Source organism: Myripristis murdjan, chromosome 6 (assembly GCF_902150065.1).
Source record: "Myripristis murdjan chromosome 6, fMyrMur1.1, whole genome shotgun sequence".
Classification (NCBI taxonomy): Eukaryota; Metazoa; Chordata; class Actinopteri; order Holocentriformes; family Holocentridae; genus Myripristis; species Myripristis murdjan.
In genome coordinates, this window is record NC_043985.1 from 23,028,541 (window position 1) to 23,043,645 (window position 15,105).

Here is a 15,105-nt window from a genome sequence, read left to right on the forward strand (position 1 = left end):
GAACCGTTTCTCTGCTATGTTTACCGGTGTCCCTTTTGTGTCATGACGATGTGGCTCTTTGTCCTTGTCGTTCTCAAGGACTTTTTACCATCAGGCCGCTTTTCAGTGACTCGAGTTTCTTTTAAATCCAAGCAAAACCATAGCCCACACCAGGATATTTTAATGTTGAGTTAAATCGTTGTTTTCTTTTCTTCTGTGGAAATCCACCGCAAAATACCAGTGTGATTACTTTCAACATAATACTGCTGTGCAGCTTAACCAGTTGACTGTCAACTTGTTTGTTGTGTTGTTTTTTTTTTTTAACCTGAGTTTTTCATGCCTCTTGAGATTTGTACATGTGAGGTAAAAGGGACAAGACAGTGGAGATTGTTGTTTTATGGAGAGCTTTCTTGTGTTGATGTGCTTGTCAACATTACTATTGTTGCTGTGAAATGCTTGACTTGAGATCAAAAGGAGCAACCATGATAAATTAAAACTGTTAAAACTGTTAATTGCCAATAGTGTGAGCTGTATGTTGTGTGTAATCAGTTTGCTCACGTTTCCTAGTTCGCTTTCTATTTCACATTCTCCAACAGTTCTGTTGTATCTGTTCTGTGTAGCTTGAGCTTTAGTATCTAGCCTTAAGACCCTGCAGTAGGGATAAAGGTCAACCCCAGTGTGTTATCATACATCTGATATTATTAACATGTACTTTGCCTTTGTCTGGACATTTGTATACTCTTCTGTTTATATCTGTAATCCTGCTGCTACATTAAATGAATTAATAAAGATTTAAATGATCTTGTCTTGTTTCTTTTTCCTCCTGAGCAATGGACAGTTTGCCAAACAGCACCAGGTAGATGAATTTTAATTCTTTTGAATAACAACAACATATCCACACAAATAGAAAACACTCTTCATTAAACCATATTTACTCTTTAGGAATCTCAACTGGTCTGTAGTTGTATGCTGGGCCAGCAGCCACAGTCAGTTCTGAATTAAATAACTTTATAATGGAACAAACATGAAGATGATTGGAAAACGTCTCAGTCATAGTTTACTGATTCTTCTGTTTAGATTCTGCTGGAAGAATGTCAGCGGGTCCTCGGAGTCAAACCCAACATCAAACTCGGGCTTTCTCCTGAGAGCAAGGACTGCAACCACCGTGGCCAATATGGCAGTCAGACCCCATATGTGATAGCGGTCTCCTGAATCAGGGCTCGTATAATGGAAACTGTGCAAGAAGCCGGTTGTCTCAGGGAGGCTGCAGGCGGTGTGGTCCCTCTCCCTGGTGAAGAAGTCCAGAGGGACGGTGAACACGGCACTCACCTCAGTGGGGTTGGGACGGGGACAAAATGACTCCTCTATGAATCCAACAACTGGGGTCACCAGTAGCCCGCTCTGTGATGGGACATTGGGAAGGTGGGACAGGTGACAGGTGAGGAAGAGGTGGAGCTGGAGCAACTGTGTGGGCAAATTATTTCACAGGTCCTACCTTGTTGATAATAGGAAACAGTGTGCAGACCACCTGGACCTGCTCAGGCGGAAGCCCGATCTCCTCCTGTGCCTCCCTCAGGGCAGTGTCTGTGTCATCTCTGTCACCGGGGTCCCGCTTCCCTCCTGGAAAACACACCTCCCCGGCACCGCTCCGCAGCTGCACACAGAGGCAACCCGCTGACAGAGAGAGACGCAGAGGAGAGGACTACATTTTTTGCGGACACTGATCCACTCACCTGTTTTGAGCGCAGGGTCATGAGGACGTGCAGCTCTCCTTGGCGCACGAACAGCGGGACCAGGACGGAGGCTTTGGGCAGGACGGGCAGGTAGGAGAAGGTGCTTCCGATGTCAAACCGCTTCAAATTAGCAATTACTTCATCCTTCTTGTCCATCATGGGCCACTGTGCGTACAAACAAGGCAAAAAGGGAGGGGGAAAACTACAAAACACACAGTAACCTCGCGTAAAGTGCGTGGTAATTACACTGTTATTCAGGCGGACACCGACTGGACGTCCAACCCGGAAGCAAAGCGGTTTGCACTTTTGCCCACAGAGTAAAGAAACCCTCCTATTTCCATCACCTTCGAGACTGACATCACCTGTCCTACGCCAAAAAAGTCAACACAACATATAAACAGTCAACGCTACCACGAAAATGTTTTAATTTTAGCGCGTTACGACGGTGTTATTGTCCATTAAGAAGATAGCTGCATGAATTTCCAGCGCCGCAAATTCACAACACGGGAAAACGAAAACATAATTCTGACGTCATACCGCGCGACAGTTCAGCCATATCAAAGATATTTTATATTAAAGATACCTCACTACAAGCTGCACCAGTGGCATGACTTATTTGGGGTTTGTAAATTTGCATATGGGCTGCGGATCCGGTTTTCTCAAATTTTACTTTTTTTTTTTTTGTTAGAGAAACATTATATTTGGACGCTATGTTTATAGTAACTATGCCAATCATTTTTTTTCCCCTATTACTTTAAATTTGTTTCTTGCCAAACTCCACATTCACAAATGCAAATGTACTAACAAAAACTCAATCAACTGGTTTCTTTGTAAGGAAATGGAGCACCACATTTGTTAGGATTGTTTTTGCTGCATTTCTCTCTTTTTCACTGCTTTGTTCTGTCTTAATGCTTCATCTATTTGTAAGCAATGTTGTCATCTTCTTGATTCATGGCTTGTAATGATTTTAAAAAATGGTATTCACCTCCTGTCTCCTAAGTGGACGTGGTCATGTTATAGAGCAGAAGGCAAATATGCTGTGTAGTTGTAAGAGTGTAATAAAAAGAGCATTTCTTTACTTGAAAATGCATTTAAACATAGGGAAGTAGAAAATAATGTGCGACTCCCTCTTGTGGACAATTCAAAAACCTGCAATAGCAACAACAACAACAACAACAACAAAAACGACAGCCATCAATTCACAGGATTTATTGTTGTAAACAGGTTCTCAATGAAAACATGTCATAATATGAAATAAAATATTCTTACAGTACATTCCAGGTCAGTCATTGCATGGCAGATATGAGTGGGTATATCAGCAGTCGAAACAGAAACGCAGGGTTTGTACAAACTGTGAAGGCTACTTACACTTCACTGACAGTTCATCGGATGTGAAAATTACAGTGCAGCAGCCTGAGACGTCTGTGACAATGATGAGCGAGATCGAAATGAGGAGAATATTCTGTTTACAGTCTCCAAGACAAAACCGCAGTTTAAGCGACAAAGGCTATACAGATAAGAGAATAAATAAATTAAAATTAAACAACCAACCAATCATCATAAGAATAATAACAATAATAATAATGATTCATCCCACTCATTCAATAGGGGGGAAAAAAGAAATTTCCTTTAAGTATTTCCCAACCCACAAGTTCACCTTTTGTGGATTCTTTTTTTTTTTTTTTTTTTCCATGTAGAAAAATAAATAAGTTTCAAAACACAAGAGAAGCTACGGAGCATCATCACAGTGGTCCTAGTCTTCGTTCAGTCATTCACTCACTGCCTCTGCAGAGCTCTGCTCACACTTTGTACTTCTCCTTTGCTTGATCGTTCATTATGCAGATGTGCTGTAAAATGAAATTAATAAAGAAAAACAAAGTGACGATGAATGGGAGGAAAAAAGAGTCAGTTCATGTGTCAGAGTGCCTCCACAGGTTAAATTTTCTCTTTAAAATTTTACATTTTGTACGAGCACCATATCTTTTTTGTTTTCAGAACTGGTAGGCACCTCTGTGAATTTACACCCACTGACTTCCCCGGACCAATTCTGCTGAAAATGAGTGTTACAGAACGCTGGCGTGGTTTCATAACATGTAATCTGTCATATTTTTAAAACAGAGTTAAGGATCGGCTCCTGAGCACTCACACTGAGATCTCTGAAGTACTCGTTGTAATCCAGAGCGTAGCCCACCAGGAAGGCGTCCGGCACCTCAAACCCAATGTCTGAAATGTATATGATCCACACAGACAAGGAGTCACAAACACACACGCACACACACACTCACTAGAACCAAGAGGCATGATGTGGGATTACTGCACGCACTCAAATGAGCTAAAAAGAGTAAGTACTGTATATTCTTGTCCTATAGGAGAGCTGTGCAGTGAAATAGCAAACGCTGCTCTTTTACTGTCTGCACAGGCTTGGTGCTTAAACTGCCGGCGCTGTGTTGCGGGAAGTCAAACGCTTACACTGTAACAGCTGTCCTTGAGGAACAATCTTAAAGAGATTATCCAACTCCAACCTAAAAGCATTACATAATCACAGACAGCGTGAGTGTGTGGATATCTCGGGCATTTGTTAGCACGTAAGTGCCAGGCTCAGCTCCATTTGGAGAAGGTTTTCTGGAAATACATGTTAATCTTGCATAGAAAACACCGCTGCATTAAATAAACGGCTCGTTCAGCATCCTTTCAAAGAGCGAGACATGCTTGGGAGAGGCAAGCAGGACGTGCACACTATCGCATACAAACATGACACACACATCACGTGACTTCTTGGTTTTACGGTAAAATGAATGAAGAATGGAGGCACTCACAGTCTGGTCTGTACCCTGAACTCCTCGGGGTTCTCTTCACCAGAAGACTGAAATAAAAGAACAGACAGTAAAGATATAGAAAATAACATGATATGGAAGCACTTAAAAAAGAGAAACTGCACCTAAATGGTGACAGATGGCAACGGCAGTTTTGGTACACCTGCACCAAACAAATGTCACGGCAACAGATCAGCATGAGGGCTGGTGTGTGTTTTGTGTCACATGCATACAACTGAGGTCACACCCAGAGTGCAGACCTACATGGTGATCACCTCATGAGCTCAGCCGTCTTAAGTCAACCTTTCATTCGAACAGACAAGTTAATGAAGAGCAAATTGTGATTTGTAATGACAGAATTGCAAGAGAACTCTTGAAAACAGGTAAATGACTGCATGCCAAACAGCAAAATGAAGAAGAAACCCACCAGAGCTGACAAGACATATAGAGACACTAGTGAACAGCTTCTGATTGTCAACAAGGTCAAATCAAATCAACCAAGCTTAATAGACTGTAGAATATACTGTATTATGTTGAATCCAATCTGCTAGTCTTCATACACACAAAGGTAACCCATATAATGTTAACACATTTCCAATTTCTACCCACTATCTGGAATACAACAGAGAGATGACCGCTACTTCTACAGCAGACAGTATGGCAGATTAACTCTTAAGCTGCTCCCACCCTCATCTCCAATACGGCACTAAAGGACACGAGTGTCCATTAGCTAAGAGCACTGCAGTCGGCAGTGTTTCCACAGATAGAAACATTGCAGTCAATTAAGCTGTGGATCTATAATTCAGCCTCCAGGACTGTAAACTGCATCAGACAGTGCCTACCTTACCACTTTAACCATCTTGGGATTACATTCACTCAGCAGGGAAAGTAGCGTCTGCATTGTCCTCCCCGTCTCCACTATGTCCTATAAGACCATACGCAGAGAAAAACAAGCCTGGCGCCGTGGCAACATTATGTTTACAACGCAGCACATTGGAAGTGTTTACAATAGAGTAAGTTAAGAGTACACACAGAACCTATTTTAGTATATGAGATCTCTACAATTCTTTTGCATCTGAGATTTTGGTCTATAATATTTGTTGGGGTTTGACAAAATTAAAGTCTGAACTTTAATTTCAAAAGGTAGACAAACTGTGATTAATTGAATATCCACACATTAATTAAAATACAAACCAGTGCAGCATGGTGTCATAGTGATAGATGATGAGGTAGGTAAGAGTAAGTGGGCAAATTACTATTGAGGAAGTGGGTATTCTTTCATCAACAAATAAAAATGTCTTACCTCAACTATCAAAACATTCTGCAGAGACAATGAAGCAAAAGTTATTGAGATGGCGATAGATTTCACACCGATATTTTTTCAATCACAGTATACGTGATAAAGATAACCAAGCAGGTTGATCTGGCAAACACAAACATGAGCACAAACAAAACTGACCTTGCCCGATAGATTGGACAGTTCATCCCCTCCTATGACTTTGACGTTGTTCGTTGATTTGTCGTTCTAGTGGATACAAAAGGAAAGAAGGACATGGTATCTATCTCAGTACAGTTACAGCTGTGGGCAGCAATTAAAATCATATCCACTGGCATGACAACAAAAAGCCGCACCACGATGAAGCCTACAGTAAGCACTTGGTTGAAAGCACACTGTCTGCATATTGCACTCAAAATCTCCAAACTGCAAACACTTGTACAGCTGGTCCATATTTGATTACACAAGATTTTTTAGAATTTGCATTTTACTGCCCCCCATATCGCACACTTCACATCAGCACAGGCGATCCCTGTCTGTGAAATGAGAAAGGCAGCTTACACAGTAGCTCTTTAGCCTAATGAAATCCACCGTCAGCGGGACTGATTTATCGCTGTTCTGGTTCAGAGCTTTGATGTAGTCCAGCAGGTCTGCAAAGAATTTATAGCCTCCTTTAAGGACGCACAGAGCCACAATGTGGTGTTCCCCCATATCCCGGATTATGTCGCGGGCCAGACGCTCTGTCCTGGACCGGAGAGGTGAAACAGACCAGGAGGTGAAACGAAGGCAGAGAGGGAAAGTTCAACAGATTAATTTCAGACTGAATTACACAATCCACTTCACATGAACTATGATATTCTTAACATGGCATTGCACTTTGGTGAGGTGACTTCACACCTCAACACACCATGCAAATTCCATATCCAAATACAGTATGTAGGCTGCAGTGATTTGTCAAACAAAAATGTTGCCAAGCCCTTCAGGTCCACTAGTGTAATGTTAAATTTATGAGTGAGAGAGAGAGAAAGGAGAAAAGAGGACACAGTCACAGACAGGTGGTCAGTGGTCTGACAGATAACTGAGTGAGTAGTTCAGGTGTCTCTTCACACTGGAGACTGGGTTGTTTTACCTGTCCATGATCAGTCCATGGGGGATGATCACCCTGTCCAAATCATTCTCGTAATGTTTGGGCACACAGAAAAGCTCCAGCTCATGGCCTCTCTCATCGTCAGCGATCTGAAACAAAAAAAAGGCACATCTATTCAACCCTGCGCAAACGTTTGGCGCTGACAGCCTGGAAACATCCGCACCAGAGAGAGAGAGAGAGAGAGAGAGAGAGAGAGAGAGAGAGAGAGAGAGAGAGAGAGAGAGAGAGAGAGAGAGAGAGAGAGAGAGAGAGAGAGAGAGAGAGACGCACCAGTGAAAGTGAAGCACAAACCCCCTCGCCCTGGCAACAGAGAGCCTCTCAACCACCTGTTTATTCCCAACTAGGCAATGAGTGGATTTCGATGTGGCAGCGTTGGGAAGCGGATGATGCATGTCAAAGCAGATGTGAAATGTGGACCGACGCACCAAACATTTTAGCACTAAACTACAAGCTGCGTGCAAGCAACCTGCCGCGCAAACAGGCCCAGGCGGCGCAAAGCCACACCCTGACAAGTGAACAAGTTGAGAGGACAGCAAACACAAGTCCGACAATCCGGTATCTCGGTGCGTTTAGCGTTTAGCCCCGTGACAAGGCGGCGGATCAGCCCCTTACCTGCAGGCAGGAAGCCATGTTACCAGTCGTCGGCTCGCTCACACAGATATTTGAGGAGTCATGCCCGGGTCGCTGGATACACGGCTTGTTGACTGGATGTTGCACCGAGCGACTCCCACCGACTGCTGACTTCACCGTGAGCGAGCACAAGTGCAGGCGATGCTGCTCCACCGGGGTTTAAACCCTTACGTCAGAATCCAGTTTACCTTCCCAGTAATCTGATTTGCCCGAGTCCCGACGCAAACCCGAGCCTCACAGCGCACCACCACTACTACTATCACAATCACCACTTGTGCCGCACATTCTCATAGCGACAGTCATGATGTACAGCGTGTCCGATCAATCTGGAGAAGCTGCATATGACGCAGTTAAAATATATAGCCTGCATAATAGCGAATATAGCCTGCAAACATGTTAATTCTGCCCCTAACAACAAATAGTTCCGGGGTTCATGCCGTGTCTGCACTCAGTACTAAGTTTATTTTGACTTACAGTACTTTTTTCTTTTTTTCTTAAAGTGGTATTCCTTTAAAAAAAAAAAAAAAAATCTTAATAGGGGTTGTTTTCCGTGTTATTTATACAGTATCCGTGTAAAATGTATCACAGTCTACATAATCATTTTTTCTCAAATCGTCATATCTGTATTTGAACTGGCCAGTTTCTGCATCAGTCTTCGTCTCCATCTCAGAGGACGTTCCCATTTTTATTTCAGTCTATATAATTTGGCATGGTGACCATCAGTGTGACTTCATACTGCGCTATAGCAGCGTATATATCCACACACACACACACACAACCTCCTGTTTGTGTTCACTCATACCCCATCATGTTCTGCCATCAACTACCCTGCAATAATGCCATTGAGAATATGAAATAAAAGTGTTTTTTTATACAGGACAACATGGATGTTTTATACACTATTTTTTCTACTACTTGTATGTTAACCAAAGGCAAAATAGAAACAGAGTAGTGGGAAAAATCTGCAAGTCAATAATCTTTAATATGACCTGAATTTAATGAATGATATAGAAACAAACCATTTTTTTTTCTGTTCTTACAAAAAAAAAGCAATACCAAGTGCTGTGAAACACCAGGAGCCAACTATGAAAACAGAATGATCATGTTCTCACAGCCAAGAACACAAAAGACGCAAACATTATCTCATCTTCCGTACAATAATAACAGTCCTGTGAGTGGCACTTGTGACCACAAGGCCAAATCTCAAATGACACCAGTCCCCATATAGAGTCCTACTTTTAGCTCCAGACCCACATACAGAGCTGAGACTCTGGGCAAAAAGTAGAGCACGTCCACATGAAGACGGGCATGCTTTAAGAGAAGACCTTAAAGAAAGCACACTCATTTTTTCTTCTTTTCATCTTTCTTGGTGGTGTCTCCTTTCTCCTTCTCTTTTTCTTCTTTCTTCTCCTTGTCATCTTTCTTCTCTTTTTTGCCCTCCTCTTTCTCCTGTCCTTCCTTCCTCTCTGCGTCTCGGTTGGAAATCTTGTTGTTGATCAGGTTGTGCAGAGCCACCACAGACCGTATGAGCGAGGCCAGGTAGACCACCAGCATCTGGTCATTGGTCTTCAAGTAGAAGGCTTTTGTGAACTCCTGCAAAGGAGAAAAAGAAATTCTGCCTCAGGAAAAGTCAGGTTAACATTACATCACAAAAATTCAAAGGCGCTCTCTTGGCTCACTAAACATGGCCAGAGGGAAACTGATCCCTCTGATATGTTTCAGGGTTTCAACACGTTAACTCTATGGCTTTTAAAAGGCCTATTTAGGACCATTCTGAATCCAATTTAAGACCTATTTCACATCCAAACTGGCTACAAAAAGCACCAAGAATATCAAGGAATATCAGCTTCCCAGAATTACTCGCAAAGTGAATTAATTTATTCACAATCAACATGAACGTTCAACTGAACATGACTGTACATAGAACCATGTGCAAGCAAAAATAATGTGTGTATGAGTGTGTGTACACACAAGATCTAGGCTTCTGAGCTCACTCTGGGACGCCATGTTAGCCCACACACATCACGACACTGTAACTGCGTGTTCTCCAATAAATTCTGACCGGGCTGCATATTGCTATTAATTTTCTTATATGAAACAAGTGGACATTAGCCTCTGAAATCTTAGTCATCATGGTGTTAGCCAATATGCTATGCAGGGCTGCAACTAACAACTATTTTGTTATGAGCTGTCGATTATTTTATCAATTAACTGAAATGAGAAATTTACATTAAAAAATTCAGTTTTTCTCTGCAGGTATTTGTTCATGGCTGTTCAGATGTGCCATTTAAGGTTTGCACAATGAAAAAAAAAGCATCATATTGGATTTTTTTATTTTTTTAAATATTTGCATACTTTTTGTCACTCAATGGCAGTTTTTTTCTCATGAGGAGGTACTCTTGAGGTTTGGCACTGCCACAGCCATACTCACAACAATGCATCAATCATAACCATGAAAACTCATGAAAATGCATAGTCAGAGTGATTAATTAGACTAATTATTGCACCCTCATCTGTTGTGATTGTAAAACTTTAAAACATTATTCTTATGTAATCAAATTACATAAAAACAAAATGTCTTGCAATCTAATGTATGACATTTGGCCCATGGCCAATCTTTTTTGGCCCTAATTTCAAGTTAAGGTTTCTTGATTACAGTTCAATACATAACTGTTTCCATACAGTGTTTATTTGTACACACACAAAATTCACTTCAAACACAAATGACCTACCAGTAGGTTTACATCTGGAAGCAGGTTGAAGACATCCTGCAGCTGGTAGATGATCTGGTGGTTGATGGGCAGCTTGCCTGCTACTACTCTCTCCAGGTAAGACCGGATGTCCAGCAGTTTAGAGTTGAGTCCCTTCAGGCCGTGCACCTGGTTCGTGATACGCTGGGACAGAGTGCCCACTGTTGTATCCTTGATGTCTCTGGATTGATCAGATGACAAGTGAATGGTGGCTCGTGAGTGTATGTGAGTGTATGTATGTGTGTGTGTGTGTGTGTGTGTGTGTTTGTGTGTGAATTTTTAGCAACAGAGGCACTTACATGCCAATATTTTATAATTACTACATTAACTGTAAAACTACACAATAAATACAGCGCAGTGCTAGTGTGTGTTAATCAAAAGTTTGTTGAGTACCTGAGCAGGTGCTCCACTCCGACTTCCTCAGCTTCCTCAGCTCCAATCTCACTGGTGACATGTTCAAACGTCTTGGATGTCGGAGTCCCATCCTAGACAGATGAACCACAGCTATGAGAAAAATCTTTGCTTTCAACTGATAGAACTGACATTTCTTCACAAATCTCTGAAAATTATCAGTTGTATTTGAACCGTGGTATCTTATTGTTTTAGCACTGCAAGGTTATGCAGATGTATGACACAATGATGTTCAATCAACAAGGGTGTCATCATGAAGTTGGTTATTTTCTTATATTTTATAAATATCTGATGAACAATGAAAGTACAGCCTGTTAGTAATTGGATTCCACAATTTAGGTACTTGGACAGATTAATCTTATTTTAGTATGCTGTCAAAAATCTGGCATGCGATGTCTAAGTCTACAATATTTACCCCTACCAAAACCACAGCAGTCCAGTCCAAAGCTGAACTTTTCAAAATATATTAGAAAATGGAAAAAGTCAAAAAGGCCATATGCCCATAAATAAGATATCAAGGCTGGCTGACATCTACATGTCAAACAATAAGAATTTGTGGCAGCTGTTAATAAGAAATAAAGGGGAGCTGTGTCAGAAAAACATTGTTATTATGATATGAAATTAGATATCTAGGATGTTATAATATCATGATATGCATTAAGTTTTTCTTGTTTTTTAAGTCCACATACAGCAAAGGGATGCAATTTTCTAAGATTACTAGCTGTTCATTTACCAATAGGCATAGTTTTAGTACCATCACAATATCAATAGAGGTATACAGTCAAAGATACTGAGATACTTGCGTTTGTTCATATCACCCAGTTCCACTTAATGAAAAAAAAGAAAAATATATATAATCCTACCCCCCCCAAAAAAAAATTATATAAACAACAACTCAGCAGAATACATATTTTATCTGTCCAAATACGTGTAGCCCCCTGAAATAAAGGAAGGTGAAGGGCAGTTCAAATGCTATTAATCATGTAACTACTCTCTCGGGTCGGATCACCAAATTCCTATGAATGGAAACACATTGATTTTGTCTTTTCATAATAATAGACGGACAGAAGAAGACCATATACTGACACTGTCCATGGTTCACCTACATCATGTATTTCCTCCACTGAGATGTATGCTTCTGTGGGTAGACCAAGGTCTTTGGGCTTCACATCTATGATGACTAACACCTGGAAAATAGGAATTGTACAATTATTCAACAAGAGCCGAATAAGGACCAGATACATCTAGCAAAGCAAAAGTAAAGAAGCAAAGTCATTACACACCGAATTTGTGCAGTACTGCTTTATGAGCTCGTTGATGGCAATGTCATTCTTGTGCAACTTTGGCCCCGTGTGGTACCACCCAACTATCCTTTCTCTGGCTGGGAACCAGGAGAGAAAATGATTCATTAATAACTGATCAGTGAAATGAACACAAATCAAGTTTTCCATCTGATGTGGAGGTTGTCAGGGCCTTACCATTAACTTTCTTGAACATGCCATACATGTTCTCCAAGTAGTCATGGTCCAAGAACCACACCGAGTCATCCTTGTCATCCTCATCAAATGGCACTGACAAAGAATATTGACATTTACAGTTATTAACATTTAGTGACATTTGAAACGCTAACGGAAATAATCAGTGTATACAAACAAGTACACCTCTGTGTCTGTAAACAAAGTGAAAACCTTAAGAGGATGACACTCACCAGCAAAGCTATTTGAGACATCAAGGATTTTCTTCTGCCATGAGCCAAGGAGAACACCAACCACTCGTTTCTGATTGCCAACTTTTCCTATTCTGTAAGAAATAAAGACGATGAATGAACATAAGATGAAGACAGTTATTAACAATTATTATCATGATTATATCTCTTATTTCTGGAGAAAGTAAAACGACGTGGGTCAACAACACTGTTTAGCTACTGTATGCTAAGCTAAACTTTTGTTTATTTTTTATGCAGTGAACTGTACCACACCATGTCGTCCTTCTGGTTACATGTTAATTTTATTTTTCAACTACATTGTTCATTACTTCTCACATACATTACGTGCTAAAATTACGAGCTAAATAAACTCACTTAGCAAGCTAACTAGCCTGCCTGTATCTGTCCGGCTGTAACATTGACTCTCAATGGGATTCTGACTCAGCAGAGCTAACATTAGCCTAGCAGCTAAGCTAATGTCAGTAACGTGGGCAAACGCGATGTATGCTCCATTTTACACAGCTAGAGATCAACACGGACATGGTGTTGAAAGACGAATAAGTCTTTACTTACCTGTTAAAATGATCCACCACACTGAGCAACACTAAAGGGTGAACAACCACATTTTCTACCGCTAACTCCGGCATTTTCGCAGCGAAGATAAACAGCGCACAGCCCACACAATGACGGCGACACTTCACTTCCGCTCGGGGAAAAAACGTCAATTCCGTTTCTCTTGGCAACAGCGAGACGCGCTGAACAGACGAAGGAATAACCCAACAATCCCCAAAATGGCTGTAAGTAAAGTGTATTTTGAATGGGACACGATAACATTTAAAAAATATTAAGGATGTCGCTTGATTTTGCTAAGTTATTTATTTATTTTTTGCTTCATAAAACCACCAAAAAATCGCTAGCTCCAAGTTTCTATGAATCGCTGTCACTGAATATCTAAAATTTAAACGTTTTACCGGTCGACTCTGCCAATAATAACTAATACTCAATTTTACATTCACATGCTTTAATTAGAAAATGGTTACAGACATGCCCTTACTTTGCCTTGTCTGCAGTCTGAAGTTGAAGAAACACTGAAGAGGATCGAAGGCCAAAGAGGTGTGGTTGGAACCGTGGTTTGTAATGCCGACGGTAAGAAATCAAACAAAACATGAACACGACAACTATTTCTTTCCTCTATAACTTAAATCTACTCTGTAGCTAAAAATGCAACAGTCAAAACCAACTAAAGTGAAAGAAAAATACAGGAAATTGTCTTTATTTTGAGTTTTTGTTAGTTTGGTCAAATTTATCACCACAACCAGCATGAGGAGGGGTTGTTGCTGATGTTTATTGAGACTGAGACCTTCACAAAGTATTGTGTTTCTATTGTCATATCTATTGCGAACTCCTTAAATCTAGACCCTGACAAACACAGTTATACTATAATAAAAAGCAAACTAATATGGAGACTGATCACAACTAAACATTTTTAATCAGTACAAACTAAGCCATAACAAGCAAACCCACTCTGGAAACTGACTGAAACTAAATTGAATTGAAAACAAAAAATGAAATAAAAATGTAAAAAAAAAAAAAAAAAAAAAAAAAAAAACGAATGAAAATGCAAAACTGTAATAACTCTGGTTGTGTTATGAGGCATTGGTCATTATTGTTTTTTTTTATTTTTTTTATTTTATTTTTTTTTTTTTCAGGTATTCCAATCAGATCATCTTTAGATGGTGTAGCAACAGCCCAGTACGCAAGGCTTCTTCGTAAACTCACGGTGATGGCCAAGAGCGCAGTCCGGGACATCGACCCTCAGAATGACCTCACCTTCCTCCGCCTCCGCTCTCAGAAATGTGAGATCATGGTTGGACTAGGTAAGTGCTTCAGATACATTGGTTTTGTTGACTTTATGATGACCACTAACTCAGATTAATTCAGCCAACATCTGTGATTTTGCATAGGGACACATTTGTCAGTACTAGATTCATTTTTTTCTCCCATCTTCCTCCTCCTCCTCCTCCTCCTCCTCCTCCTCCTCCTTGTCCTCCTCCTCTTTCTCTTTCATTCCTCTGTAGAGAACGAGTTTCTGGTGATAGTCATCCAGAACCTACATCAGTAGCTCCTGGCTATTCCCATGAGAGTCATCCTCTGCGTTGTCACATGGTGATCTGCTTTATTCAAGCAAAACCTCTTCTTATGGTGCTATTTGTTACCGTGTTAAATTCCTCTGTGTGTTGCTCTACTAATACTTTGAACTCAGCATGTTGCCTGGATCTGCATAAAGCATTATTTGTTCTACATTGTTCCTCTTGTGCATTTGAACAGATGTTGAAAAATTCTGTAAAATAAAGTTAATGTCCTATGTGCATCACAGTTGCTCTTTTTTGTAATGTGTGAGAGGCACGCAGTGATGAGTATACAGTTCACACCAGTAATGTACAGAATAAACATATACATATAGACCATTCCTATGCATTTGACCTTTCTTTATCCCACCCTCATTTTGTAAGCAAAAGAAGACATAACCTGATTGTTTTTTCAGGACCTTGGGCATTCAAATATTCTCGGTCGACTACAAAAAAAGGGGCTTGGAAACTAGTTGCTGAGAAGCAGAGATAGGAAAGAGAGAGGGCACAATCGATCTTGGAGAGGTGCTTC

The 15,105-nt window shown here is 40.7% G+C and overlaps 4 protein-coding genes across 4 annotated transcripts; 1 reads left to right on the forward strand and 3 right to left on the reverse strand.

Annotated features, from left to right (window-relative positions):
* Nucleotides 1-838: 838 nt before the first annotated feature.
* Nucleotides 839-2,293, reverse strand: nudt7 (nudix (nucleoside diphosphate linked moiety X)-type motif 7). Its single transcript, XM_030052943.1, has 4 exons — nucleotides 1,959-2,293; nucleotides 1,713-1,877; nucleotides 1,475-1,633; nucleotides 839-1,380 (listed from the first exon to the last, which is right to left on the reverse strand). The coding sequence occupies exons 2-4, from the start codon at nucleotides 1,869-1,871 to the stop codon at nucleotides 1,030-1,032; spliced, it is 669 nt and encodes a 222-aa protein (XP_029908803.1). The 5' UTR covers nucleotides 1,872-1,877; nucleotides 1,959-2,293; the 3' UTR covers nucleotides 839-1,029.
* Nucleotides 2,294-2,906: 613 nt separating this feature from the next.
* Nucleotides 2,907-7,853, reverse strand: hprt1l (hypoxanthine phosphoribosyltransferase 1, like). Its single transcript, XM_030052944.1, has 9 exons — nucleotides 7,561-7,853; nucleotides 6,931-7,037; nucleotides 6,363-6,546; nucleotides 5,985-6,050; nucleotides 5,829-5,846; nucleotides 5,368-5,450; nucleotides 4,529-4,575; nucleotides 3,859-3,935; nucleotides 2,907-3,559 (listed from the first exon to the last, which is right to left on the reverse strand). Exons 1-9 carry the CDS (start codon nucleotides 7,576-7,578, stop codon nucleotides 3,512-3,514), a joined length of 648 nt encoding a protein of 215 aa, XP_029908804.1. The 5' UTR covers nucleotides 7,579-7,853; the 3' UTR covers nucleotides 2,907-3,511.
* A 688-nt stretch (nucleotides 7,854-8,541) lies between these two features.
* On the reverse strand, nucleotides 8,542-13,175 carry psmd7 (proteasome 26S subunit, non-ATPase 7). The gene is made up of 8 exons (XM_030052939.1): nucleotides 13,018-13,175; nucleotides 12,448-12,539; nucleotides 12,218-12,310; nucleotides 12,023-12,120; nucleotides 11,846-11,926; nucleotides 10,722-10,813; nucleotides 10,311-10,509; nucleotides 8,542-9,171 (listed from the first exon to the last, which is right to left on the reverse strand). The coding sequence occupies exons 1-8, from the start codon at nucleotides 13,089-13,091 to the stop codon at nucleotides 8,920-8,922; spliced, it is 981 nt and encodes a 326-aa protein (XP_029908799.1). The 5' UTR covers nucleotides 13,092-13,175; the 3' UTR covers nucleotides 8,542-8,919.
* On the forward strand, nucleotides 13,138-14,910 carry LOC115360222 (dynein light chain roadblock-type 2-like). The gene is made up of 4 exons (XM_030052959.1): nucleotides 13,138-13,241; nucleotides 13,515-13,590; nucleotides 14,154-14,321; nucleotides 14,523-14,910. The coding sequence occupies exons 1-4, from the start codon at nucleotides 13,236-13,238 to the stop codon at nucleotides 14,564-14,566; spliced, it is 294 nt and encodes a 97-aa protein (XP_029908819.1). The 5' UTR covers nucleotides 13,138-13,235; the 3' UTR covers nucleotides 14,567-14,910.
* Nucleotides 14,911-15,105: the final 195 nt, after the last annotated feature.